The 27,846-nt window shown below is 39.6% G+C and overlaps 4 protein-coding genes across 9 annotated transcripts; 2 read left to right on the top strand and 2 right to left on the bottom strand.

Annotated features, from left to right (window-relative positions):
• Positions 1-339: 339 nt before the first annotated feature.
• LOC126603640 (uncharacterized) lies at positions 340-11,955 on the top strand. Of its 2 annotated transcripts, XM_050270561.1 has the most exons (10): positions 440-507; positions 1,086-1,166; positions 1,467-1,516; positions 1,602-1,704; positions 2,061-2,138; positions 2,555-2,612; positions 2,698-2,747; positions 11,260-11,368; positions 11,443-11,504; positions 11,730-11,955. In XM_050270561.1, exons 3-10 carry the CDS (start codon positions 1,483-1,485, stop codon positions 11,767-11,769), a joined length of 534 nt encoding a protein of 177 aa, XP_050126518.1. In that variant the 5' UTR covers positions 440-507; positions 1,086-1,166; positions 1,467-1,482; the 3' UTR covers positions 11,770-11,955. The 2 variants fall into 2 exon arrangements, with proteins under 2 accessions (XP_050126517.1, XP_050126518.1); XM_050270560.1 differs by lacking the exon at positions 1,602-1,704 and having other exon boundaries at positions 340-507.
• A 228-nt stretch (positions 11,956-12,183) lies between these two features.
• On the bottom strand, positions 12,184-14,177 carry LOC126603642 (uncharacterized protein C6G9.01c-like). 3 transcript variants are annotated; one of them, XM_050270565.1, is made up of 3 exons: positions 14,039-14,177; positions 12,940-13,086; positions 12,184-12,852 (listed from the first exon to the last, which is right to left on the bottom strand). In XM_050270565.1, exon 3 carries the CDS (start codon positions 12,827-12,829, stop codon positions 12,359-12,361), a length of 471 nt encoding a protein of 156 aa, XP_050126522.1. In that variant the 5' UTR covers positions 12,830-12,852; positions 12,940-13,086; positions 14,039-14,177; the 3' UTR covers positions 12,184-12,358. The 3 variants fall into 3 exon arrangements, with proteins under 3 accessions (XP_050126522.1, XP_050126520.1, XP_050126521.1); XM_050270563.1 differs by having other exon boundaries at positions 12,959-13,086; XM_050270564.1 differs by having other exon boundaries at positions 12,959-13,086; positions 13,188-14,128.
• Positions 14,178-15,444: 1,267 nt separating this feature from the next.
• LOC126603634 (ferrochelatase-2, chloroplastic-like) lies at positions 15,445-18,814 on the top strand. Of its 2 annotated transcripts, XR_007616314.1 has the most exons (10): positions 15,445-15,707; positions 16,216-16,519; positions 16,620-16,763; positions 16,850-16,951; positions 17,163-17,266; positions 17,358-17,484; positions 17,668-17,820; positions 17,976-18,076; positions 18,169-18,558; positions 18,593-18,814. XR_007616314.1 is itself a non-coding variant. In XM_050270554.1 (9 exons), exons 1-9 carry the CDS (start codon positions 15,637-15,639, stop codon positions 18,473-18,475), a joined length of 1,413 nt encoding a protein of 470 aa, XP_050126511.1. In that variant the 5' UTR covers positions 15,445-15,636; the 3' UTR covers positions 18,476-18,814. The 2 variants fall into 2 exon arrangements, 1 of the variants encoding a protein (XP_050126511.1); XM_050270554.1 differs by having other exon boundaries at positions 18,169-18,814.
• Positions 18,815-21,451: 2,637 nt separating this feature from the next.
• LOC126603630 (uncharacterized) lies at positions 21,452-27,514 on the bottom strand. 2 transcript variants are annotated; one of them, XM_050270544.1, is made up of 6 exons: positions 27,138-27,514; positions 26,605-26,891; positions 26,316-26,405; positions 26,164-26,235; positions 25,842-25,958; positions 21,452-22,852 (listed from the first exon to the last, which is right to left on the bottom strand). In XM_050270544.1, the coding sequence occupies exons 1-6, from the start codon at positions 27,439-27,441 to the stop codon at positions 21,677-21,679; spliced, it is 2,046 nt and encodes a 681-aa protein (XP_050126501.1). In that variant the 5' UTR covers positions 27,442-27,514; the 3' UTR covers positions 21,452-21,676. The 2 variants fall into 2 exon arrangements, with proteins under 2 accessions (XP_050126501.1, XP_050126502.1); XM_050270545.1 differs by having other exon boundaries at positions 27,147-27,514.
• Between the last annotated feature and the right edge of the window lie 332 nt (positions 27,515-27,846).

Here is a 27,846-nt window from a genome sequence, read left to right as displayed (position 1 = left end):
TTTATTAATTTTTAAATTTTCGTTATATATATAGTTCTTGGACCTATATATCCCTCAGAGCTCGCGCGCTTGAACTTTCCACGCGAATTCCAAAAGAAGGAGCTTTGTGAAAACAGTGGCCATTTTCGGAAAGAAAATTAATGAAAAGGGTTTGAAAACTTTGAGTTTTAATGATAAGGACAAAATAAAGAGTAAAGTGAATAGTACCAGGATTGACTTTTTAGTGTAAAAATGTGATTTTTTGTTAAAGTAAACAGTACTGGGTGCTTTTCGTTAAAGTTCATTTTCGGAATTCAGCATACAGGGCGAAAAATGTAATTTCACTTGGAAAATGCAACGGTTCGCTCCCATTTCTGGTTGCGTCTATTTTCTTCCTGCGTCTATTTGTCTTGTGAGAAATTCAGTGATCGAAGGGAAAGAGAGATGGCTTGCTTGCACGATCACAGCTGCGAAGATCACGATTGTTCGTCCGGTTGGACTCTCTACGAGCATATCGACCTCCCCAAGGTCCCTAAATTCTCTGCCTTTCTTCTTTTCTCACTCTTAATTTTACGATTCCTGCCTTTTTTTTTTTACTGTATGAGTTATCACACTGCTGCTCTATATATGTGATTTTTTGGGTGGTTTTGCAATCTGCTTACTAATTTATGATTTTTTGGGCTTCATCTGAAAGTACCCAGAAGGAAATTTGTAGTTGAAAGAACAGTGATTCAGATTCTCAGATTAACCCTTTAAGCTGAAATTCTAAATCTTGCTAGCGTTTTGAGTAAGCATTGTGTTTGTTGTGTATGGAATTTTTGATTTAGTGTAAAACAATGAAATGGGGTTTCGTTGGGTTTTTCGATTTCGGGGTGGGTGATTTTACGAGGATTGAGGAGTAGTTGATGATTTCTGATGTGGGTTTGTTGATACTTTGGAGTACTTTCACACTTTATTGTTCAGTAAATGAAATTTATGAAATATTTCAACGGAACTTGGATTTGCTCATTGACATCGTGCCACTTTCAGCTGAATTCTGTTTGGATTCTAATCATTAATATGCAATGTGGTCCCTCCTTGAGAGAATTTTGAATGGTGGTTTGTAGGTTTCTGCTTTGAATGAAGCGGTTCCAGGAAGCGTCAAGTCAGTTTTCAAAGCTTGGGAGCAACGGCTGAATTCTAGTGGGGTAACGATCCCTTCGTTGTGATTTTATGTTTTATCTTCTTTTTCTGAAGGTGTGTTGCCTCCGAGAAAAACAATAGAGAGTTTTGCGAATGTTATTTGTAGACATCTTTACTAATGCAATAATGCAATTTTTGTAAGTTTGTACATGAATTTTAGAATGACATTTTCATGACAATATGTTAGCTCAAGTTTAAGAGATTACTGATTGAGATTCAGTTCAGGTTTACCATATATTTTGGTGGTAATTTATGTTTGAATTTATAGGAATAAGAAGGCTCACTGGTCCTACTTTCTGCTACAGGGACACTTGGAGAGCAATGAGGGTGATCCTGAGTTACTTGTTTACATTCCGTGAGTGTCCCATTTTTGTTGTTTTATATGTTGTCGTTTATAACATGAGTTATTGACTGCGTGAACACAAAATGGATGGGGACAGGTAGATCCAGTGGTTCAGTAGTTCCACCATTTTCCATCTTTCCGTTCAATTTCAATGGTAACATGTGCCTGATTCTCCATACTCTGGTGTGTATAAGTTTTGAGTAAGGGACTTAACCTCAGTAGCATCTTCAGGTTCTTCCAAAACATGACACTTAATATGTGCATCATTTTATAATTATCCTTTTGTCGTGCACTCAAAGCTTCTTTCGTGTTTCTTGAATGGCTTGTCATTTTGTGAAACACGTAGTGTAGGAGATACAAGTCATGATGCTGAGGATTTATTTCTATTTTAACTTTTCATCGCTTGTTTTCTGCTATCTATGATAATATAGCTGTACTTATTTATGAAACATTTGGTTGGCATCTTCAGAGATTTATTAGAAGTTAGAACCTAGTATTCTCTGATGTTGTTGCATACATCTAACTGAATTATATTTTTCTCATTTATTTTTTATAGATTTACATCAGATGTAAAGATCAAGAGCATATCAGTTGTGGGTGGTGTTGATGGAACAAGTCCTTCCAAGATGAGGGCGTAAGTTTGACCTTTTCTATACTCTACCTAAGGCAAGGCCTTCTTATATTGATTTAGTTAGAATGGTGAGGCAAGAAGCTCTAGGATTTAAGTAATAATTCGTTTTACTCAAATAAACTCTTTGGCAATCTTTTTGTCTTAATGTACCACCATTTCCTTGCATCAATTTCAAATTTTCTTGTCTCGTCCGTTCCATGTTTTTGTAGTCAATACCTATGATTTGGAATTAACTTGGAATATCCAGGGAGTTTTTGCGCTCTATTCATTATATTGTAGTGGTCATGAGTGTATGTAGCCCTGTATGAGTTTTCTGACAAAATAACTATTGAAACAGCCTTTGATGGAAGTTGAGTATTCAATTCATCTCGTTTTTATATTTGTAAATACTAAAATTAGGACTTCATTGCTTAAATTAGGTTCATAAACAAAGAAGGAATTGACTTTTCAGATGCTCAAGGAATGCAAGCAATTCAGGTATTGCGTTCACATTAGCTTGTTGCAGAGTTAATTGATAAGTTAAACTTTTCAGCTTTGAAACATGTGTTCTTGTTGTTTCAAGGAGTGGGATCTGGTCGAAAATTTTCAAGGAACGTTGGAGTACCAGACAAGGTATTTATTCGTTGCCTCCTGTACTACAGAAACCATTTGTCGTAATGTTTGGGAACATGATACAACAACAACAACAACAACAACAACAAAGCCTTTTCCCACTAAGTGGGGTCGGCTATATGAATCCTAGAACGCCATTGCGCTCGGTTTTGTGTCATGCCCTCCGTTAGATCCAAGTACTCTAAGTCTTTTCTTAGAGTCTCTTCCAAAGTTTTCCTAGGTCTTCCTCTACCCCTTCGGCCCTGAACCTCTGTCCCGTAGTCACATCTTCGAACCGGAGCGTCAGTCGGCCTTCTTTGCACATGTCCAAATCACCAGAGCCGATTTTCTCTCATCTTTCCTACAATTTCGGCTACTCCTACTTTACCTCGGATATCCTCATTCCCAATCTTATCCTTTCTCGTGTGCCCACACATCCCACGAAGCATCCTCATCTCCGCTACACCCATTTTGTGTACGTGTTGATGCTTCACCACCCAACATTCTCTGCCATACAACATCGCTGGCCTTATTGCCGTCCTATAAAATTTTTCCTTGAGCTTCAGTGGCCTACGACGGTCACACAACACGCCGGATGCACTCTTTCCATCCAGCTCGTATTCTATGGTTGAGATCTCCATCTAATTCTCCGTTCTCTTGCAAGATAGATCCTAGGTAACGAAAACGGTCGCTTTTTGTGATCTTCGCTAGATTGCTCCGGTCATTAGTGTGGATAAGTATATAAATGGATAGAGATAGGAAAGCAAACACAAGATGTACGTGGTTCACCCAGATTGGCTACGTCCACGGAATAGAAGAGTTCTCATTAATTGTGAAGGGTTTACACAAGTACATAGGTTCAAGCTCTCCTTTAGTGAGTACGAGTGAATGATTTAGTACAAATGACATTAGGAAATATTGTGGGAGAATGATCTCGTAATCACGAAACTTCTAAGTATCGGAGTGTGGTGTCGTCTTGACTTGCCTTATCTGTCTCATAGGTAGATGTGGCATCTTCTCTGGAAGTACTCTTCCTCCATCCAGGGGTGGTATCTTTAACTGGTGGAGATGCACAAGGTAATGTATCAATTTCACTTGAAGCTTACTTGTAGTTTCAGGCTTGGTCAAGCGCGATACAAACCATGTAGTAGGAGTCCCCCAAGTCGCCGAGCTAGGGGGTCTGCTGAAAGAGGTGACAGACAAGGTAAGCAATCAGAGCTCCGACTGATTGTTCACCTTCTCCCCATCTTGCAGCAGCATGAAGGATAAAGAGAAGAAAAATGAGAAGAGATGATATGAGATACTTTTGCTTTTGAAGAAGTAACTTTCCACAGGCTTATTCTTGAACTGAGCTGGAGGGTTTTCTGGTTTCCTCCAGAGTATAAGGCCGACTGAAGAATTTGAGGGTCAAAACAAGTCCATCAAATCTAGAGTACGTTCCACCCTGCTGATATGGGATACTTTTGCTTTTGACAGAGTAATGGATGTATCGGCACGTGTGCTGTTACGCTTGTCTCCACATGCTTCCTTGTATCCTTCGCACTTGCCCTATCTGTTCCTCGAGCAGATGCGGAATCTTCCCTGGAAACATAAGATGATGAAGATGAGTACTCGAGAGCAATGTCAGGTAAGTAATCAGGTAAGGGGTTCCAGGCAGTCAGTTCCTGGCTGGAAGCTTGATTCCAAGTGCTGACATATTGCTCTCTTTCTCCTTGTCTTGCAGGTAAAAACAAGGCCAAAAGAAAAAACAGGGAAAAAGCATGATATGGGATACTCTTGCTTTTAACCCTGATGATATGAGATATTCTTGCTCTAGTATAGCTTGTTTGCAGAGGTATTATCGGGGGGAAAGAAAGCTGAATATTTCGAAAGGCTTTGTTGGGAGTGCCCTCTCAGATATGATGAAGGGTTGAGCATTTTTGCAGGTCTGCCTGTCCGTTGGGATGGAGGTCGACATATATAGGAGTCTCCCTAACAACAAGTAGTAATGCTATTCCTTTACCCTGCTTGGTCATAGCACGGTAGTGGGAGCTGCCAGTTTCACATGTTTTAACTCTGTCAGAGCACTTTGAAAAAGTGGTCTGTGGTATCTGGCTCTCGAGATTCGGAGAACGATGCCTCTTCGATTTTTGAGAAAGCAATCATGCTGGGGGTCTGACTCTCGAGATTCGGAGAGCAGTGTCTCTTCGATTTTTGAGGAAGTAATCATGTTGGGAGTCTGGCTCTCGAGATTCGGAAGGCGGTGCCTCTTCGATTTTGGAGCAAGCAATCTTGTTGGGAGTGTTGTCTCGAATGTGAGTAAAGGTTGGACATGTTTGCTAGTCTACCTTGCCACGAAGCACAAAGGTTGACACACAGGGACTTTCCAATTATCCAGCAATGGTACTGTTCCTTTACCCTCTCTTCGATTTTGAGAAAGTAGTCATGTTGGGAGTCTGGCTCTCGAGATTCGGAGGACGGTGCATCTTCGATTTTGGAGCAAGCAATCTTGTTGGGACTGTTTTCTCGAATGTGAGTAAAGGTTGGGCATGTTTGCTAGTCTACCTTGCCACGAAGCACAGAGGTTGACACACAGGGACTTTCCAATTATCCAGCAGTGGTACTGTTCCTTTACCCTTGTGGGTAATAATATGGTAGCTAGACCTTCAAAATTTATGTGTCTAAACTTTGTTAGTGCTGTTTCTTTGCTATTCTTTTACCTTTCTTGGTCAGAGCGATGTAGTGGGAGCTGCAAGCTTCACGTGCTTAACTTTGGCAGAGAACTTTGGCAAAGTGATCTGTGGTACCCATGAGTTATTGTTGCGTGTGGGAAGTGGGTGATTGAACAGTAAGATTCATGTGCTTTCTACTTCACCAGAAGTCGTCGACAGAATGCCCATAATTTCTGCAAAGCTGAGTGTGCGTGTGACAGGTGCTGACAAGGCTAGAAAAGTAGATGCCTCTTCGATTTCTGAGATCGGCCCTCGTGGTATATGAGCAGCCCAGCTTTTGAGAAAGCGAGCGCCTCTTCGATTGATTCGGAGAACGGTGCCTCACCGATTTTTGAGAAAGCAATCATGCTGGGGGTCTGGCTCTCGAGATTCGGGGAGCAGTGTCTCTTCGATTTTTGAGAAAGTAATCATGTTGGGAGAGTGGCTCTCGAGATTCGGAGGGCGGTGCCTCTTCGATTTTGGAGCAAGCAATCTTGTTGGGAGTGTTTTCTCGAATGTGAGTAAAGGTTGGGCATGTTTGCTAGTCTACCTTGCCACGAAGCACAGAGGTTGACACACAGGGACTTTCCAATTATCCAGCAATGGTACTGTTCCTTTACCCTCTCTTCGATTTTTAAGAAAGTAGTCATGTTGGGAGTCTGGCTCTTTAGATTCGGAGGACGGTGCCTCTTCGATTTTGGAGCAAGCAATCTTATTGGGAGTGTTTTCTCGAATGTGAGTAAAGGTTGGGCATGTTTGCTAGTCTACCTTGCCACGAAGCACAGAGGTTGACATACATGGACTTTCCAATTATCCAGCAGTGGTACTGTTCCTTTACCCTTGTGGGTAATAATATGGTAGCTAGACCTTCAAAATTTATGGGTCTAAACTTTGTTAGTGCTATTTCTTTGCTATTCTTTTACCCTTCTTGGTCAGAGCGATGTAGTGGGAGCTGCAAGCTTCACGTGCTCAACTTTGGCAGAGAACTTTGGCAAAGTTATCTGTGGTACCCATGAGCTATTGTTGCGTGTGGGAAGTGGGTGATTGAACAGTAAGATTCATGTGTTTTCTACTTCCCCAGAAGTCTTTGACATAATGCCCATAATTTCCGCAAAGCTGAGTGTGCGTGTGACAGGTGCTGACAAGGCTGGAAAAGTAGGTGCCTCTTCGATTTCTGAGATCGGCCCTCGTGGTCTCTAGGGAGCCCAGCTTTTGAGAAAGCGAGCGCCTCTTCGATTTCTGAGATCGGCCTTCGTGGTCTTTGAGCAGCCCAACTTTTGAGAAAGCAAACGGCTCTTCGATTTCTGAGATCAACCCTCGTGATCTCTAAGCAGCCCAACTTTTGAGAAAGCAAACGCCTCTTCGATTTCTGAGCAGGCGCCTCTTTGATTTCTGAAGCTCCGTCGAGTGCAGATTTTTATAGAGGCTGGCATTAAGTTCCAAAGCACACTTGAATCTCCACCAGTAGAAGCTTCATTCTTGCACTTCTAAGATCTTGATTTGTCCGACCTCTTCTCTCTTCAACACCTTTGAAAATGTCTGGCCCCTCCGACCGTCGTTTTGACTTGAACCTTGTTGAAGAGGCAGCCCCGCCTTCTCCAGACAACATATGGCGCCCATCCTTCGTCTCCTCAACTGGTCCTCTTACCGTTGGGGATTCCGTGATGAAGAATGATATGACCGCTGCGGTGGTGGCCAGGAACCTTCTCACTCCCAAAGATAACAGACTACTTTCCAAACGGTCTGATGAGTTAGCTGTTAAGGATTCGCTGGCTCTCAGTGTTCAGTGTGCAGGTTCTGTGTCTAATATGGCCCAACGCCTATTTGCTCGAACCCGCCAAGTTGAATCATTGGCGGCTGAAGTGATGAGTCTCAAACAGGAGATTAGAGGGCTCAAGCATGAGAATAAACAGTTGCACCGGCTCGCACATGACTATGCTACAAACATGAAGAGGAAGCTTGACCAGATGAAGGAAACTGATGGTCAGGTTTTACTTGATCATCAGAGATTTGTGGGTTTGTTCCAAAGGCATTTATTGCCTTCGTCTTCTGGGGCTGTACCGCGTAATGAAGCTCCAAATGATCAACCTCTGATGCCTCCTCCTTCTAGGGTTCTGTCCAGTACTGAGGCTCCAAATGATCCCCCTCCGGTGCCTTCTCTTTCTGGGGCTCTACCGACTGCTGAGACTTCTCCTAAGCAACCTTTGTGAAGGCTCCCTCTTGTGTGTTTATTTTGACTCATGTATATCTACATATTTGTAGCTTATCGGGGATATCAATAAATAAGCTTTCCTTCATTTCAACGTATTGTGTTAAATACACCAAAGCCTTCTTCGCTAAGTTCTTTGAATTTTCTTTTGTTGAAGCTTGTATGTTGAAGCTTTCTGAGTGGAGCATGTAGGTTGGGGTAGTGTTCCCTTAAGTTCCCGAGTGAGGAAAACTTCTTGGTTGGAGACTTGGAAAATCCAAGTCACTGAGTGGGATCGGCTATATGAATCTTAGAACGCCATTGTGCTCGATCCTGTGTCATGTCCTTCGTTAGATCCAAGTACTCTAAGTCTTTTCTTAGAGTCTCTTCCAAAGTTTTCCTAGGTCTTCCTCTACCCCTTCGGCCCTGAACCTCTGTCCCATAGTCGCATCTTCTAATCGGAGCGTCAGTAGGCCTTCTTTGCACATGTCCAAACCACCGTAACCGATTTTCTCTCATCTTTCCTTCAATTTCGGCTACTCCTACTTTACCCCGGATATCCTCATTCCTAATCTTATCCTTTCTCGTGTGCCCACACATCCAACGAAGCATCCTCATCTCCGCCACACCCATTTTGTGTACGTGTTGATGTTTCACCGCCCAACATTCTGTGCCATACATCATCGCCGGCCTTATTGCTGTCCTATAAAATTTTCCCTTGAGCTTCAATGGCATACGGCGGTCACACAACACGCCGGATGCACTCTTCCACTTCATCCATCCAGCTTGTATTCTATGGTTGAGATCTCCATCTAATTCTCCGTTCTTTTGCAAGATAGATCCTAGGTAACGAAAACGGTCGCTCTTTGGTATTTCTTGATCTCCGATCCTCACCCCTAACTCGTTTTGGCCTCCATTTGCACTGAACTTGCACTCCATATATTCTGTCTTTGATCGGCTTAGGCGAAGACCTTTAGATTCCAACACTTCTCTCCAAAGGTTAAGCTTTGCATTTACCCCTTCCTGAGTTTCATCTATCAACACTATATCGTCTGCGAAAAGCATACACCAAGGAATATCATCTTGAATATGTCCTGTTAACTCATCCATTACCAACGCAAAAAGGTAAGGACTTAAGGATGAGCCTTGATGTAATCCTACAGTTATGGGAAAGCTTTCGGTTTGTCCTTCATGAGTTCTTACGGCAGTCTTTGCTCCTTCATACATATCCTTTATAGCTTGGATATATGCTACTCGTACTCCTTTCTTCTCTAAAATCCTCCAAAGAATGTCTCTTGGGACCCTATCATACGCTTTTTCCAAATCTATAAAGACCATGTGTAAATCCTTTTTCCCATCTCTATATCTTTCCATCAATCTTCGTAAGAGATAGATTGCCTCCATGGTTGAGCGCCCTGGCATGAACCCGAATTGGTTGTCCGAAACCCGTGTCTCTTGCCTCAATCTATGCTCAATGACTCTCTCCCAGAGCTTCATTGTATGACTCATTAGCTTAATACCCCTATAGTTCATGCAATTTTGTACGTCGCCCTTATTCTTGTAGATAGGCACCAAAGTGCTCGTTCGCCACTCATTTGGCATCTTCTTCGTTTTCAAAATCCTATTGAAAAGGTCAGTGAGCCATGTTATACCTGTCTCTCCCAAAACTTTCCACACTTCGATTGGTATATCGTATGGGCCTATTGCTTTTCTATGCTTCATCTTCTTCAAAGCTACAACCACTTCTTCCTTCCGGATTCGACGATAAAAGGAGTAGTTTCTACACTCTTCTGAGTTACTCAACTCCCCTAAAGAAGCACTCCTTTCATGTCCTTCATTGAAAAGCTTATGAAAATAACCTCTCCATCTGTCTTTAACCGCGTTCTCTGTAGCAAGAACCTTTCCATCCTCATCCTTGATGCACCTCACTTGGTTTAGGTCCCTTGTCTTCTTTTCCCTTGCTCTAGCTAGTTTATAGATATCCAACTCTCCTTCTTTGGTATCTAGTCGTTTATACATATCGTCGTAAGCCGCTAACTTAGCTTCTCTGACAGCTTTCTTCGCCTCTTGCTTCGCTTTTCTATACCTTTCACCATTTTCATCGGTCCTCTCCTTGTATAAGGCTTTACAACATTCCTTCTTAGCCTTCACCTTTGTTTGTACCTCCTCATTCCACCACCAAGATTCCTTTTGGTGTGGGGCAAAGCCCTTGGACTCTCCTAATACCTCTTTTGCTACTTTTCGGATACAACTAGCCATGGAATCCCACATTTGGCTAGCTTCCCCCTCTCTATCCCACACACATTGGGTGATTACCTTCTCTTTGAAAATGGCTTGTTTTTCTTCTTTTAGATTCCACCATCTAGTTCTTGGGCACTTCCAAGTCTTGTTCTTTTGTCTTACTCTTTTGATATGTACATCCATCACCAACAAGCGATGTTGATTAGCCACGCTCTCTCCTGGTATAACTTTGCAATCCTTACAAGTTATACGATCCCCTTTCCTCATTAGAAGAAAATCTATTTGTGTTTTTGACGACCCACTCTTGTAGGTGATCACATGTTCTTCTCTCTTCTTAAAGAAGGTGTTGGCTAAAAAGAGATCATATGCCATTGCAAAATCCAAGATAGCTTCCCCATCCTCGTTTCTCTCCCCAAAACCATGGCCACCATGAAAACCTCCATAGTTGCCTGTCTCCCTGCCCACGTGTCCATTTAAATCTCCTCCTATAAATAACTTCTCCGTCTGAGCAATTCCTTGCACCAAGTCTCCAAGATCTTCCCAAAATTTCTCCTTCGAACTCGTATCCAACCCTACTTGAGGTGCGTACGCACTAATCACATTGATAAGTTCTTGTCCTATTACAATCTTGATTGCCATGATTCTATCTCCTACCCTCTTGACATCTACAACATCTTGTACCAAGGTCTTGTCCACGATGATGCCAACACCGTTTCTCGTTCTATTTGTGCCCGAATACCAAAGTTTAAACCCTGAGTTTTCTAGATCCTTTGCCTTACTACCGACCCACTTAGTTTCTTGTAGGCACATAATATTTATCCTTCTCCTCACCATAACTTCCACTACTTCCATAGATTTTCCCGTTAAGGTTCCTATATTCCACGTTCCTAAACGCATTTTGCTCTCTTGAACTCTACCCTTCTGTCCTAGCTTCTTCACCCTCCCCCGTCTAATAGGATCAAAGTACTTCTTTTGTGTGTCCCGGGTAAAGTTGATAGGAGCATATGCTCCCAAACAACTTTGAGTGGAGTCGTTCGAAAAGAAGTTTCTATGGCCCCCTTGCTCATTTAACACTGCATCCGGGTGCCGATGGAGATACAGCGACCCTTGCTCACTTATCACTGTGCTCGGGCCACACAGCGCGCCACTTACGGGTGACGCCCTAGCTTTAGCGCGATTTTGTTCTGGATTCATTTTCATAAGGATTCGACGTGATCATGGAGTGCCGGCTGTCGACTACCTGACGCCCTCCCCCTCCTCCTTTATCCGGGCTTGGGACCGGCCATGTAAGACATAGAGCACTGAAGGCAATCCCTTTGACTTGGTACTGAAATCAAGAGGATATAATTTTTATCTGAGTTTTTATCTAACCATTCAACAACCCTTCTGATATTACTTTTGTCCATACAATTAGATATTCCAAATTTCAAAACGTGGCCAGCATCACATTGCATTTTCCCGATAGTTTTGGTGGTGATACAACTAAGATAGAGTACATTGGCTTTAAAGGCGAAGCTACAAAGGTAATGTTCATTCCATAGGGCATATTTCATTGTGTCGGTTCTGCGAATAATAGATTTTCCTGTCTGACGAACAGTTGAAGAGAGATGTTGTCGCAACAATTGTTTATGAACTCAGGCCAAATCCTTCCGATCATAAGTAAGTCGTCATTATCCCTGTGGAATCGTAATATTGGCCATTTTAAAACAAAATGTCGATTACTCCTTTATTTAGACATAGCAGGCGTCATTAAATCTCGCTTCATGGGCATTTTCTTTAGCACATCAGTTTACCAGTACAACTCCATCCATAGAATTTCATGTCCTGTCAATAGAACTGATGTATGTGTATGTTTCGTATTTTGTCGATTGTTCTTATCCGTAGGACAAAGGCCGAAGGTGGGGGTCTCTCACATGTTGAATGAACAAGTCAAACGCCAACTGCGATCTGCTGTGCTTAAGGATTAAATACTCTTTGCAGTTTGTATATTGGTACCTTAAAAACAAGGAAATGCTGAATTGTTGTCACAGTCCCTTTATCTGTGGCATCTTTATGATTGGGAAATGTTTTTTTTTTATTATTTTCAAGTACATTGATATTATTACACTAAGGAGATGGGTAGTTCGGCTAAAACACACTATAGGTAGCCTAATGTGGTATCGAATTCATCATCCACGAGATTCAAACCTAAGACCTCTCACTTCCAAATGAAGAAGAATACCAACAGATCATAGTTCTAAATAACGGTTGGAAAATATTATTTTAATGAGAGCAGTTGGAGGTTCTGTTAAGGGTTATGCCATCATATGCTTCAGTTTGAAGTTTAAATGTGCACATATTTTAGTTGAAAGTTTCAAATTTCATTCTTCTTCACTGTGTTTTAATTGCTTTCTGGGTTTTCTTATTGTTGAGTAATCTGATTTTTGAAACTATATATTTCATATTTTCTTCGTAAACTTTTGTTTTTTCGTGTTTTTTTTTTTTTATCAATTCCTTAAGACCAGGAAATCTCATCAGAAGCAACAAGAACAATCAAACGGACAGAGCGGAGTGTTTCCAGCATCTGCATTGTTAATTCCCAACTCCTCTTCTGTGTAAACCGTGAGTCCATCCTGCCTTCTCTTTTTCGGCTGAGAAGACATGCCCCCAAATCCGCCATCTCTAATATCTTTATCCTTCTTCTTTGTCTTCGGCTTATCAGGTTTCTCAATCGCGTTTTCTTTTCGTTTTTTAGCCTTTCCATTCTCAGTTTTCTTCTTCTTTTTCGCTGCAAATATTTCATCAATCTCAGAAGCCGGCTTCTTTGCAGAAGACAGAGAGTTTTCAGCCTTTTCAGTTTCGGGTTTCTTCCTCTTTTTGGCTGAGGATGTTTTATCAACCTCAGCAATAGGCTTTTTCACCGAAGATGGCAGCTTTTCCTCTTCTACAACAACTGCATCATCATTCACCTCTCTGGAAGCTTTTGATTTACTCTTTTTTCCCATTTGTTGGATCCCAACTCCCAAACCTGCATCAAATCCATATCACATTACCGAGAATTGACAAAACTGCAAAGACGAAAGGTAACCAAAGAAACTACGGAGAAGATGTGCACAAGCTACTTGATTATTAACCTGAGATGTCACGGTGGTATTTCCGCCAGACACATGACACAGGCTACTTGATGAGAGGGATAATTCAGCAACACCGACTTTAAATATGCAGCTAAAGCCTTCCGATCTTCACCAGTCAAATATGCAACCTGCAACAATTAACAAGAGCTTCATCAGGCCACTGGAACAACAGTTGTATAGCATCAAATCCAGTCACTGAAACTACGGGCATTGTTTCCGTATATCGCACCCAAATTCAAAAATCAGTTCCAGAAAAATAAACGAGTGTCATAAGCTTTGTATGTAGCCAAAAATTGTAACATGAAACCACAGAAAAGATTTCAAGCTATCTTCTATTGGCAAATTCATATCGGCTCCAACCGGCAGTCAAGGCACCATCAAACTGGCTCTTGCTGTTGACTCGTATAGATAGAGCCTCCCTCAACACTTTCACCCTGTAAGTACGTCCCTATCCACTCTTATCATTCACATACAGGGCTGCCTAATCCGATTCGATCATCAAAATCTAACAATTAAACCAATTACATATCTTTCATTCAGCTACATTGCATCAATGCAGCACTAAAACCTACAATCTTCAGATTCTTCACCATTTAATCACTAAAAAGAGTGAAAATTTGGATTTAAAACACAAAACCCAACAAATTATTCATAAAATTTGGAAGATTTAGCTGCTTTAAATTTGAAGGAAAGCGTGGAAAAAGAACATCTTTCCTCCAATCGTGATCGTAGCTATTTCTAGGCACCATGCAAAAGGTTGCTTGTTATTGGATTTAGCAACAAACACCCGTGTCTGACTGGAGTGCCCAAATTTTATTATTTTTCATAAATCCAACAAAACAAAACAAAAAAAAAAAAAAAAATGTATAGTGGATATTGTGTCATGAAATAAATTGGGATTTTGAGTTTCAAGGATCTTCACCCACTACTGAGTTTTAGTTTTGGCTCCAAGCGGCAGTCGGGTCGCCACCAATCGGGCGCCTGCTGTTGACTCGAATACGGAGCCCCGATTACATCATAATCCACAACCAAAACCCAGAATCTAAAACGATATAAACACAAAAAATGAAATTCAATTACCCAGTAAGAGCAAATTGCAGGAAGTTGGAGGTTCCGAGGGAACTCTGGAACGGAAGTAGGCAGAGACTGAAGTAGAAGGCGCCGGAGAGAAGGGAGAGCGAGCTAACCTGTAATATATAGCTGCTGAGGCCGCCTAACCCTAACTGTACGAGGCATTACAAAGTCAAAGCCCACGATATTTTTGTTATTTGTTTGGGCTGAGCCCACTGCATTTGGTTCATTATCCAAATCAGGTATGTTTGAAAATGTTTAAAGTGTTAAAGCGGCTTTCTGGTAAACAAAAACGCTTCTGAACAAAATTAATTAATCGCTTGTTTCATCTCTCAGACTAATTATCAAATGACCGGAACCACTTTTAGAGTGTCTGTCAAAAATGGATGAAAATGCTATTGTGGAGAAGTACATAGAAGACGCTTTTCCAAGTAGTTCTTTTTAAGAAAAAAAGGGAAATCACTCGCATTATATTTGGATGAAAAAAATAAACATGGAATTACAAGTCAGAATTTATAAATTGACATGCACCAATTTCTTTGTTTGGATTCATAAACATAGAAATTTAGAATTTCCGCATGGAAAAAAACTTGGAATTTGGGGACCTTCAATTCCCAAGTTTAAATTTCATGTAAATAGGTGTCATTTTCCAATTTCTATGATTGAGAATTTAAAAATAACAAATTCCATATTCAATTCCATTTTTCTTTTTGGTTAACCAAACAAGAAAATTCATAAATTCTAGAAAATAAAATCCCGTCATTTTAATTACCGTTTTACTAAGGAATTTTAAAATGACGAAAATTTCCAAACGACCCTTAAAAGTGTTTCCATACCCTATGATATAAGAATATAAACCTATTATATGAGTTTTTTTTAAGGAAAACTAATGAAAATGATTTGCAAACTTTGAGTTTTAACGATAAGGACAAAATAAAGGGTAAAATGAATAGTACTAGGATTGACTTTTTAATGTAAAAATATGATTTTTCGTTAAAATGAACAATAGTGAGAGTTTTTCGTTAAAATTCCCTTTTTTTAATTGTGAGAACCACCATGCGAGTTTTCAAGAAGGACTTTGAAGTAAAATTGAAGCACTTCACTTCAATAAGTAGTCAAATTTTTAATACATTTTTCAACATATTTTTTAATTATATTAAAAAATTACCAACTCTGAATCTAATCTACTTCGACTTGTCAAAGAGTCACAGTATTAGGTTAAATAATCTCAATGGCAAAGCATGTCTTTGACACAAACCAACCGTTACGGCACGTGATATCACGTGACCGCGGACTCGCCCTCGACAAAAAATGGTAAACAATGGCAACCGCCTTTTCGTTGGACTTGTCCGCGTGGACGTTTGACCCTTGAAACACGTATTCTCAACGAAAATTAGAAATCTCAGAGGAGAGAGGGAGGAAGGAGAGAGAGAGAGAGACTTCGTTAAAAGTCGGTTAGGCAGTGGAGCTCAAATCTTCTACACCCAAAAGTCAGGAGAGTCGAGAGACTTCGTTAAAAGCAAGTGCTGAAGACGTTCATTTTACGCTTCCAACGATTCGACCAAAGTTTTGGGATTTTTTTTTGCCGCCGCCGACCGCCGACCGCCATGGACGCCGCCGCATGCTCTCGTGTTCTTCCTCAGATCAACCTCTCCCATTCGGATCATAGATTATCCACGTAAGCCCTCGAAATCATAATTGTTTTTCTGTTTTTTTTTTTGTATTTCATGTTGGATCAGTAAAGTTGGCTTTTTGTTTAATTAGATTTGTGTTTAGAATTAATCGCGCGAGAAGATCCTAGTTATTTCTTGGGAGAGAGCTTTGGATTGTATGTCAATCTTGTTTCCTGGAAAATTGCATTGAAAATAAGCATTTTCCGGGCAACCAAACAGAAGGTTTGCATTTTCTTTCGACAACCAAACAGGAGCGTTGAATTATGGCAATCGAATTATGTTTGGGTTTTGGTTTATTGGTTTGGCTAAGCTGAGTTTTTGACTAAATGTGTAAATTTGTACTTTCCCAGCAACCAAACAAAAAAGTTTGCATTTTTACGACAACCAAACAGAAAGTTTTCATTTAACGACTACCAAACAGGAGCATTGAATTATGGCAATCGAATTAGAGTTTTGGTTTATTGGTTTCAGACTTAGCTAAACTGAGATTTTGACTGTCTAAATGTAATTTAGTGGTAGGTCGGGACCTGCCTCTTTCCGTTCATCCAAGCGATTGCTAGTTCCGAAACAGCTCACAGTTTCTTGCTCTACACCGATTGATAAGGGAAATGACATGTTTGGAGTATCACATTGTTCTAAGAAAAACCCTGTGGGGGAAGTATTATGCCCTGCTGGTGTATGCACTTATGGTGGGACTGCTGTAGAGTCTCATTCCCATGCTGCGGAAGAGAAGGTTGGAGTGCTGCTTCTGAATCTTGGAGGACCCGAGACGCTTAATGATGTTCAGCCGTTTTTGTTCAATCTTTTTGCCGACCCGGTATGTTCATCTGCTTTTGTTGCCTTGCCTTATTGGTGTCAGCATTAGTTGTTAGCTTAATACACTCATTACTAACATATTCCCATGTTGTGTGAAACAGGATATCATTCGTCTCCCAAGGTTGTTTCGGTTTCTCCAGCAACCATTGGCGAAATTAATTTCTGTACTTCGAGCTCCAAAAAGCAAAGAAGGTTATGCTGCTATAGGAGGTGGTTCACCATTGCGTAAAATTACAAATGAGCAGGTAGAGCAATATGCATAGTATGCCTGTTGAAATGTTTCCTTTAGTTTTTATTTGTATAATTAGGTGGCTTTTGCTACTTGTTACAGGCAAATGAACTCAGAAAGACTCTGGAATCAAAGGACTTGCCTGTTAATGTCTATGTGGGAATGCGTTATTGGTACCCATTTACTGAGGAAGCAGTTCAGCAAGTGAGTCTTAAATTTCAGTAACCTAGTATTATTTTAAAATATGCCGTTGGTTCTAGGCAATGTAAAGCACATGGGAAAATAGAATTGTAACCTAAAGTCTCCCAACGATTATATTGATTAGATTCATTGAATTTGTAGTTAGTCATCATGGGGCATCTTGTAATTGAATGGTTTAAAATGACTGAACTTTTTTCCACATTATCTGTGACAGATTAAGAAAGACAGAATAACCAGGCTTGTTGTCCTGCCTCTATATCCTCAGTTCTCTATCTCTACAACTGGATCAAGCGTTCGTGTGCTCCAGGATATTTTCAGGTGACCATTTGCTGTTACTGTCAGTTTATGGAATTAAGTAAATGTTTGTTTATGATGGTCAATTTTCTGAATGTGAGCGCCCATCTTGCAGGAAAGACGCCTACCTATCAAGGATGCCTGTTTCTATTATAAACTCATGGTATCAACGTGAAGGCTATATTAAGTCAATGGCCGACTTGATTTCCAAAGAACTAGAAAGTTTTTCTGAGCCTGCAGAGGTGCGCTTGATGTTTCTATTGAACATATGCTTTAAATTCGTCAGAAATGGCTCTTTTGATGCAATTAAGTTTCATTCTCTCTTTGGTTTATAGATGTTGCTATTGAACGTATGCTTTCATTGTATGATTATTCCCTGAACTTCACAGCTCCTGTAAACATTGCTAATTTTGTATGAAATTCAGGTCATGATATTCTTCAGTGCCCACGGAGTGCCGCTCAGTTATGTGGAGGATGCTGGAGATCCTTACAAAGATCAAATGGAAGAGTGCATCTTCTTAATAATGAAAGAGCTGAAATCTCGAGGAATCAACAATGAACATACTCTTGCTTACCAGGTGGGTTATGAAATTCTATTTTCTGACTCGTACACTCCATTTCACTCTTGGTTCTCAGAACAAGCATTGGTTGTTGTCTACCATGTATGTTGCCAAATTTCTTGATGTTGTTTTCTGATTTTCTTTTCCTTATTTTGGGGTTGGGTGGTGATCAGAGCCGAGTTGGTCCTGTGCAATGGTTAAAGCCCTACACTGATGAAGTTCTTGTTGAGCTTGGCCAGAAAGGCGTGAAAAGTCTCCTAGCTGTTCCAGTCAGGTATTTAACTTCGTTTCTGGCCCCGGGCACTATTTGGTTTTTTTCCTCTCAAAAGTAAAGTAAGTTAATTTGGCATCTATGTTCTTATCCAGCTTTGTGAGCGAGCACATAGAGACTCTTGAAGAAATTGATATGGAGTACAGGGAATTGGCCCTCGAATCTGGCATTGAGAATTGGGGTCGAGTCCCTGCCCTTGGTTGCACTCCTTCGTTTATAACAGACCTCGCAGATGCCGTGATAGAAGCCGTACCACTTGCAACAGCCATGTCAACCCCACAAACTACCTCAGAAGTAGCCGATCACGACCCTGTGAGATACGCTATCAAGATGTTCTTTGGTCCCTTTTTGGCTTTCATTTTGTTCTTTTCTCCGATGATAATGGCATTCAGGAACACCTGATTTAAGGAAGATATTAAGCAGTCACTTACGTAGAAGAAGAGTCGAAACACTACGAAGAATCCCCCATCCGCTTCCAGTTGACCCTCATACAGAATCCCCCATCCGCTTCCAGTTGACCCTCATACTCCATGCGGAACGAGCTTTTTGCAGTTTTCAATTTATTCATAAATGTAAATTTTTTTTTTTAAATAATTTTTTATAAAGCTTGGTGAACACGCTTTGAGTCAAGAAGCATATCTTAGATTCTAATTCTACTTTGTACGTTTTGGATGTTATGATTTGTACCTAAAGCTGGTTTTAAATTTACTTTTTGAGAATAAACATCCGCTTCTGGTGTCATTCTGCCATCTCCGGTCGGACTCACAGGTTCCTTTCGATTTCTCCTTTGTAGCCGGCACCCCAACTCGCCGGTCCGGCACCCTAAATACATGTTTCTAGTTTAGATGTAAAATAAATAGATTGAACGGTGATTTATATACGAATTTGTAAAATTGAATGAAAACTGTGAGTATAACATCCACTCTTTTTTTTGTTGTAAAAAAACGTGAATTTTTTATTTTCTTAAAATATTTTCCGAGCATTAAGAAAATTTATATAATGTATTTGGAAGTGGGTTTATGATTTATTGAACAATAAGTATATTTAGTGGAATATGTAAGCCGAAAAGTAAAAAAGTAAGTGAAAAATATAGAGATTTTAAAATGTATATTTAGTGTATATTCTTTATTTTTTTTAAATTACGTTAAAATCACATGTAGGCAAGGCATGCTTAAAAAAAAGGTGCAAAATTTTGTTTTGTTAAATAGCATTTCACCCTCTTTTGGTTGACAAAGAGGATTATATTAATATGTAGTTTAGATTTAGATAAAAGAAAAATTAACAAAAAAAGGGTTCAAACATCTTTAAATTTAGGTTTTAAATCGTTAATTACAAATGTTTAAATACGAATTACAACAGATCTTGCACGAAAAAATATATTTTGAAGAACATGAATATGATAGTTTGTTGGGGTGGTAAGAGAAATAAAAGAAAAATTAACAAAAATGATTCAAATTCTTGGAGGTGCCAGACAGTCACAGGTGACTTTGTGGCACCCTCAAGAATTTTAATCATTTTCGTACATTTTTCTTTTATTTCTTTTACCACCACAGCAAACTATCATATTCATGTTCTTCAAAATATTATTTTTCCGTGCATAGAGTCCGACTCGTTTTCTAAGCACCCAGGAGTTCGCCTCATTTTGCGCGCACGAAGCTCTCCTCATTTTACGTGCCAGAAGCCCGCCCAATTTTTTGTAAGCCGAGCCTACCTTGTTTTACGTGTCATGGTTCACCTCGTTTTGTGTGAGCTGACTCTGCCTCGTTTTGCATGTGTTGAGCCCCCCATGTGTTTTTACAAAAATGCAATTTTTTTTATTTTCGCAAAATAATTTCCAGAGCCATAAGTTAAACTTTTTAAGGAATTTGGAAGCAGTTTTTTCGGTTTATTGAGCAACAAATGCATATTCAGTAGAATATTTAAGCCGAAAACTAAAAAAATAAGTGGAAAATATAGTTGTAAGGCCCAAGAATTTGTCAAATGGGGTTCTCCACTAAAGAATCTTAATGGAAAGTCTCACCTTAATTTTCAAAACTTCATAGTGAGGCGAAGGTGAAACTAAATAGATTGAACGGTGATTTATATACGAATTTGCAAAACTGACTGAAAACCGTGAGTATTAATCCAAGTTTTTTTTGTAAAAAAATGCAATTTTTTTATTTTCTCGAAATATTTTCCGTGAGCATTAAGGAAGTCTAAATAAGGTATTCGGAAGCGGATTTACGATTTATTGAGCAACAAGTGTATATATATTTAGTATAATATTTAAGCCGAAAAGTCGAAAAATAAATGAAAAGTACAGAGATGTTAAAATTACTTGTAGGCAAGACTTAAACAAAAAATGGCAAACACTTTTTTTATTAAACAATCTTTCACCCTCTTTTTGTTTGACAAATAGGGTTCTATGTAGTTTGAATTTAGATAAAAGAAAAATTAACCAAAAAAAAAAGTTCAAATTTAAATTTAGGTTTTAAATCGTTGATCACAAGTGTTTAAATACGAATTATAATAGATTTTTGCACAAAAAATCTATTTTGAAGAACATAAATATGATAGTTTGTTATGGTGGTAAGAGAAATAAAAGAAAAATGTTAAAAATGATTAAAATTCTGACTTTGGGCATAGTGTGTGCTTTCATTCGTTCCGTCTTGATCCTTTGAGAACGGTTCGACCAATAACATGCTTGTTGTGACCCGTTCTCAAAAGATCAAGACATAGATTATAAGAATATTTTCACAAAAAATACATTTTGTGGAATATGAAGATGATAGTTTAGTGTTATGGCAAGACAAATAGAAAAGTTTAGCAAGGAAATATAAGATAAATAAAATTGATGGTTTAGGCGCATGAAGATGCAGCAGAAGCAATGGAGGCCCATGAAGTTTAGGGTTTAGGAGCATGTGAATACTAGCACGTGAACAGTAACAAATGAGTAGAAGAAAAATGTAATTTGGATAAAAAAAAGGTTCAAATATCTTTAAATTTAGGTTTTAAATCGTTGATTATAAATGTTTAAATACGAAATATAATAGCTTTGCACGGAAAAATATATTTTAAAGAATATGAATATAATTGTTGAAGTAGTAAGAGAAACAAAAGAAAAATTTAAAAAATTGTACAAAAATGTTTCAAATTCTTGCGGGTGCTAAAAAATCACACATGATTTGCAGGTCCAGTGATTAAGAGTATTCGTCCACCTGCAGTCCGTTGGGCAGAAAAAATAATTGTAGTTAAAACTCCCTTCGAAAAAATCAAAATCACGCGTGATTTGCAGGTCAGGTGATTAAGAGTATTTGTCCATCCGCAGTCCGCTGGTCAGAAAAAACAATTGAAGTTAAAACTCCCTTCGAAAAAATCATCAATAAACAAATAAGAGACTTAAACAGAAAGAAAGATCTGCATTATAGAACAGAAAACAAGAAAATCCGCAGAGAAAACAAGATCAAACAAATTCTTGCAATTACCAAATCCTTACAAACCCGCGATAATACCGAAAACATAACATGTTCAACAAATACTAACCTAACTAGCCTTACTACTACAGAAAATACAATGAAACATCACCGAGTACCCAAAACGTTAACACCCGCCCGCCATAACACATCAACTCTGAGGGGAAGTTTTGGCAACTCCGCCGCTTGGGGGAGCAGTCTGTGAAGCAGGTGGTGGAGCATCATAGGTCCCGCGGGTGTTCCCATTCGCGCTGGCATCAGCAGAGTAGGGAGGAGGTTGTGCATATCCAGCACCATACGATGCGTTATAGGGTGGTGGCGCCTGCCCATAACCTGGCTGGCCAGCAGGTGGTGCACCATAGGACGGGGGCCCGTACCCGGTTTGTGGTGCTGCAGCACCATAGCCAGATGATGGGGGACGGGTAGCAGGATCTGGCTGAGCATATGCAGAAGTTGGAGGCTGAGAATGCGGGTATCCTGGCTGCACAGGTGCTGGCTGACCATAGCCTCCTGGAGTGCTGGGTGACTGAGCGGTTTGCCCATAAACTGCAGGATTTGCAGGAGGCTTTTGTGCTGGAGGTGCTCCATATCCAGCTCCATATGCAGGCTGAGCCGGTGGTTGGCTTCCATAACCAGTTTGAGAAGTTGGGGGTGCTCCATAACCTGGCTGAGTAGACCCTTGGGGTGGGTAACCAGCAGGGTTAGGGCTAGGCTGTTGACTGACATTGTATCCTTGCTGGGCAGGAGGTGCTTGAGCTGAATCACCCTGAGTTCCGTAAGAGGGAGTGTGCCCATCTTGAGGTGGGTTACTCACATTACCATAGCCCGCTGCAGAATAACCCTGCTGTTGATCATAGGCTGGTGGCTGACCGTACCCAGATTGAGGTGGTGCATGATATCCACCATAGCCATCTTGAGCATAGCCTTGTCCTTGTTGATTATAGCCTGAAACTGGCGGCGGGCCATAATTGTAACCAGCACTGTCAGCAGGAGCAGTGGGACCACCAGGATTTTGCTGTTGATGTGAAGGTTGTTGCTGACCATAGTAATCATAACCACCACCTTGGGTAGTCTGCTGAGTTGGTGCAGCAGCTGACTGGTCCCAACTGGATGGATATCCACCAGATGTTGGTTGAGGAGGATAGCCTGGGTAAGAAGGCTGAGATGAATTATACTGCTGTGGAGGGCCAGAATACGCTCCAGACTGCCCGTAGCCATAACTAGGTGGTTGCATAGGGGGGCCAGAAGGAGCCCATCCTGAGGGAGGCCGTGCTTGATAACCTTGCTGAGAGTATCCTCCAGACATTGCTGGATTTCTAACACGGTTCTGCAATAAAATTATTCTCACAAATAACCATGGCGTACTTTCCATGATGCTGGGGAATATGGAGGAATGAAAAAACACATGATGTACAAAAGCAAACATTGGAAACATGTATAAAAGAAAAATACTATGATTCAACGAAACACATAACAAATAAGAAAAACAAATACATTCATATATATGATTAATGGATTTCATTATTATATTGGGAAGAGGTGTAATCACCCACATACCGTACCCGTGGTTGTATAAATTGAGTTACTCCAGCAGAAGCCCACACCCTACCTATTTGAAGTGAATGGGTACGACAAATAACAAAACACTATATAGAAGCTTTTATATAAAAACAAACTTACATATAGCCCTAATTGAGACGATAGTCATAAAAACACGCGCAAAATGCAGAGTAGACTACAGGACCAAATATCAACATACGCATAGGTATTAATTAGACATCTTAGAAAGAATTCCAGACTAGAAGACATTATCAATGCACTAATACTTCCCAAATAGGCTACCACATGTGGGATGATCAGTAATTTCAAACAAAAGCTATCTAAGCTTATTAAAAAAACGTAAGTCATCAGCATAGAAAACCTGTTGTGTCAACCAGGGACATTAGTCATAGATCATATTAGATGCTAGCATAAAAAAGACCCTTTGAACTTTCCACAAGTGTGAAGCCAAACCATTATTGGCCGAATAATATCCCAAATAAGCAGCAAGAATCTCTCCAGGATTTATTAAACAGAACAGAAATATAGCACTAAAAGGGACAAGAGGTTCTGAACAATTAGGATCAAGGACCCACAATATGTGTACTCAATAAAAATTAAAGGCAATACTCCTTTTAAAAAATAAGTCATCACATAGGATAAAAGATTAATGTATATAAACTGGAAAAAGAATGGAGAAATGAACAGAAAGCAGGTGAGGCTGACTGATCATAATATTCAAGTTCCACAAAAATAAGCTGGACTTGAATAAAATGGCACTCAGATATTAAATCCAGCACAGGAAAACAAATTTTATGAAAGCCAACCAAAACTGTTCAATATCTAACAAAAAAATCGAAGAAATTCTCACAACTATAATGCTACAAAACATTTTTAAAAACCCCAGAATAAACAGTATAAAAACTTGAAAAATAAAACCAAGAAAATCTAATATTTGACAGATGGTTCAACACAGGCGAAGAACTACATAATTATGACAAAATCAAAAGTGCTCGATAGAAAAGAACTTTGATTGGAAGTTCAATATTCCAACATTAAAACTAATTCACAACTAATTAATGTACTTAGAATAAAATGGCTTAAATTTTCTGGGAGTTAGACTATTAACCTTCAGTCCTTCTATCAGAGCTTCACTCCGCAATATCATTACTAAATACCAGAAACCAGGATTTAGAACCATACCAGAGTGATGCTGAGGGATCACCAACACAAAGGATTCCATGTTGGTGTCACCAATGGTCCAATACAAACTAACCCTACAATAGCTCCCAATAAGAATCCGTTAAATGATACAAGAGAAATAAGCACACTGATGGTAGATCAAGCTGTTATCCCAATAATTTATCATTTAATGAACCAATAAGTGTAATGTTAAACATTATGAGAGTTAATGAAGCTTTAATGTAACTTAATAACCTAAACATGTATATGAACTCCCATAGACTAAATTCCCAATAAGCACGTATGGCAAGGACATCCCAACGTGTTGTAATAATCACTCCTCCAAATATCTGTTCAATCTTAAGGTCAGATCAGATTAGCCACTATCTGCATCAATCATATGGGAAGAAGAAACTTATTGCAGATAACTATCCATTGAAGATAACAATTCAGATGACCCAGCAGGTTCTATATATACAGTTTTTAAAGCTAAATGTATATGACATCCAAATGGATTTTGAGAGGTGAAATTGTGCCAACCAGTTTCTTAAGTTGAAACTAGATCCCAGCAAATGCTAAAACCCAAATAATAAATAACTGCATAAACAGGCTCCCTCCAGTGTTCACTTGACATGTTAGACTCAATCTCAGCCAGCTACACTGTGCATGGCAAAAAGATCAGCACAAAACAAAATTTCTGGATTAACAAGATCTAAAGCAGAAAAAGGCAATTGCAGAACATACAAACTAATCCAATCCTCATAAAATCATAATAATTGGGTCATAGACATGTTCAAAATACCAAATGCAGTAACCAGTACAACATTAGGGATATTATGGCCCACCATTAGCCAACAATATAAAGTCAGCAATAGTTCGACCGGAATTAGTATCCGGTATCCACAACTTACATGACACTGGAAAAATTGCACATCCAGATAGACTACAAAATACATATCTAGAACAATTGTACGGTGTAAATGCAAATAACCAGCATAAAACTCAAATCCATAAAATAAAGACAATGAAAAAGGAAGAGAAACCCAATATAGATACAGAGATGTAGTATTATGCACAACATAAAATGCAAAATGAAAATAAAAAAGAGTAGCTCATCGTCAAGGAAAATGATACAGATTAATGTTTTAACAATATCAAGAGATAAAAGCCTCCAAAGGCTAATCAGAAAATGATACAGATTAATTGAGCACTAAAAATAAAACTAACACAAAGCCCTGCAAGACAGAAAATTAATACCAGAGTAAAATACAAAAAACGTAAGCCTAGTAACCAGGTCGATTGACCTAATTTGAGTACGAAATATGAACACTAGGAATATTCAAAATAAGTAACAGCCCTGCAACAGGGAGCCTCAACATATCAACAAAAACACCAAAATCTGATAGGAGCACATAGAGGTGTGGCAATTAAATGCATTGACAGAAAATGGAAGTTCAAATAGCCATGCAAAACTATAAATCGTAGAGAATCACATCTACTATAGCTTACTCCCTCTGAAGTTAACAATCTCTGACTACAAATACATCAGAGAGGCGTACACGCCAAATTTTTAGGCAAACACAAATTAAACATACCTCACTAATAACTTCAGCTACCAACTGTTTTGCAGCTTCAATTTGTTCAGTAGTCCCATCAATCTGTAGCGTCCTTTCTGTTGATGTGTCACCAGGTGGCAGATGCAAGGGAATAACCTAAAACAAATATAATGTCAGCTCACAAAACCATTTCCTATATTTGATTCCACCCAAACACATTACTGAAAACAATATACTAGAAAAGTTGTGGGTACAACATACTGTGAAGAAAAATGATAGAAGAATACATCAAGTTCCAAAAGAAGACACGAGACAAAAACCGTAGAAAAGACCAGTATTCTGCCCAAGATTGAAAACAAACCTGGATACGAGCTCCAGTCCTAGCTTGCATACTTTTTATTGTTTCACCTCCTTTACCAATTACAAGCCCAACCTGAGATTACAGTCACGAATCCTCAATAACCAAATAACCAGAACATTTTGAGAAATGTGGAAAAATTATATAGCCAGTACCTTGTTGTTAGGAATTTTTGTAACATATTGTTCACCGCCAGCTTGTACTGTTAACCTTCTAGAAGCTATGGCAGGACCTCCTGATTCAGCCTGGCACAAACATAAAAGCTTATATATGTAAGCCATATTTCCAAGTTCATACGTACAAATTTGATAAAACTCAACTATCTAAATATGGAAACAAAGGATCACAACGTGGAGGATTTAGAACTTAAATGTGTAAACTTTTGATATATCACAAGCAGGTAATTGATAAAACTAATCTAAAAATTAAATGCACAAGCCGAACCTCAGCAAGAACTTCATTGATCAAATGCTCAGCCTTTGCGATCTGCTCCGGAGTACCCATGAGCTCCACCATCCTAGTTGGAAAATTGAGGTCCGCATCAGAATCTCGGGTAACTTGAATCTTGGCTCCCGACTGAGTCTGTAGATACTTGATAGTCTCCCCACCTTTACCAATAATGACACCAACCCTGCCATTGGGAACCTCAATCTTTTTGCTCGATCCCTGGAAACCACCGTAAGATACCGGGATTGAAGAAGGAGCTGGGTTTGAGAAGTGAGGCTTCAAATCTGTATCGTTTTCACAAAATCACAATTACAATTGCTGCATTCGGATTCACATTCACATCATAAACATGTATAATCAAACACATATAGCAACGTGAATCGCCCTAGAACAACTAAACCCAATTGAATTCTTGGATGTCAAGCATATTAAAAAACTTGCTGAAACCCGAACAATAACATAAACAAGGATAAAAATTTAAAGTACAAAAATTAAAGGAAAATGCAAAATTCTAAAGAGGGAAGGGGAACCTGGCGGACCAGAGCTAAAGCCCTTGTCAATAGAATCGGAGCCACCATTGTCAACCCTAGAGCGCTTAGCATCCCCGCCGTTCAACAACCGAGCTGCGATCTCCTGCGCCTTCTGCTTGGCCAACTGGAAATCTTCCATGGGCGGAGGAACGCTGCTGTACGACGTCGGCGCAGAGTCGGGGGACGATGACTTGATGGGGGCCGAGAAGCCGGTGACTCTGCGGGTGGACGGCGGCGTTTGCTCCTCGTACTTCCGCTTGTTCCCTGAATCGGGACCGGATGAGTATTGGGCTTCGTCGGCCATTGTCGTAGCTGTAGAGGAAGAAACCCTAGAAGATAGAGAGATGGGAGAGAGAGAGAGAGAGGAGAGTGAGGTGGAAAAACACCAGTGGGATATTTATACAGACGGAGACTTTTTTAGCGTTTGCGTATGGGAATAAAGGTCTATAAACTTTTCCAGACGGAAAGCGCGTCTTGAGTAAAACCGTAAAAAGAAAAGGATTGTGAGACTTCTAATTTTTTTTTTGGTGATGCTGTCAACAGACATTTTTTTACTCATTTTGTTAATTTTTGTGATTTAATTCTTTTTCGTTTATATCAATTTAAAATCCAAAATTTAAGAACTGTGTGTATAAAATAAAAATAGAAGTGTGCACCAACTTATTTTTTGTTCAATTAGTTTTATTTTTATTTTTTATGAGGTAACTAC

This window comes from Malus sylvestris, chromosome 15 (assembly GCF_916048215.2).
Source record: "Malus sylvestris chromosome 15, drMalSylv7.2, whole genome shotgun sequence".
In the NCBI taxonomy this organism is placed as follows: Eukaryota; Viridiplantae; Streptophyta; class Magnoliopsida; order Rosales; family Rosaceae; genus Malus; species Malus sylvestris.
This window is presented reverse-complemented; position numbering and strand designations above follow the sequence as displayed.

What these genes read in the sequence shown, in the direction of transcription:
- LOC126603642 (XM_050270565.1), bottom strand. Translation starts at nt 12,829, where the DNA reads ATGGGAAAAAAGAGTAAATCAAAAGCTTCCAGAGAGGTGAATGATGAT.
- LOC126603634 (XM_050270554.1), top strand. Translation starts at nt 15,637, where the DNA reads ATGGACGCCGCCGCATGCTCTCGTGTTCTTCCTCAGATCAACCTCTCC. An exon ending in TCGGATCATAGATTATCCAC is followed by an intron (nt 15,708 to 16,215) that starts GTAAGCCCTCGA and finishes AATGTAATTTAG; the next exon opens with TGGTAGGTCGGGACCTGCCT. An exon ending in GTAAAATTACAAATGAGCAG is followed by an intron (nt 16,764 to 16,849) that starts GTAGAGCAATAT and finishes TACTTGTTACAG; the next exon opens with GCAAATGAACTCAGAAAGAC.
- LOC126603630 (XM_050270544.1), bottom strand. Translation starts at nt 27,441, where the DNA reads ATGGCCGACGAAGCCCAATACTCATCCGGTCCCGATTCAGGGAACAAG. An exon ending in TCAATGAAGTTCTTGCTGAG is followed by an intron (nt 26,406 to 26,604) that starts GTTCGGCTTGTG and finishes TGTTTGTGCCAG; the next exon opens with GCTGAATCAGGAGGTCCTGC. An exon ending in TAGCTGAAGTTATTAGTGAG is followed by an intron (nt 22,853 to 25,841) that starts GTATGTTTAATT and finishes ATTTTATTGCAG; the next exon opens with AACCGTGTTAGAAATCCAGC.
- LOC126603640 (XM_050270560.1), top strand. Translation starts at nt 424, where the DNA reads ATGGCTTGCTTGCACGATCACAGCTGCGAAGATCACGATTGTTCGTCC. An exon ending in ACGTTGGAGTACCAGACAAG is followed by an intron (nt 2,748 to 11,259) that starts GTATTTATTCGT and finishes CCATACAATTAG; the next exon opens with ATATTCCAAATTTCAAAACG. An exon ending in CCAAATCCTTCCGATCATAA is followed by an intron (nt 11,505 to 11,729) that starts GTAAGTCGTCAT and finishes TCTTATCCGTAG; the next exon opens with GACAAAGGCCGAAGGTGGGG.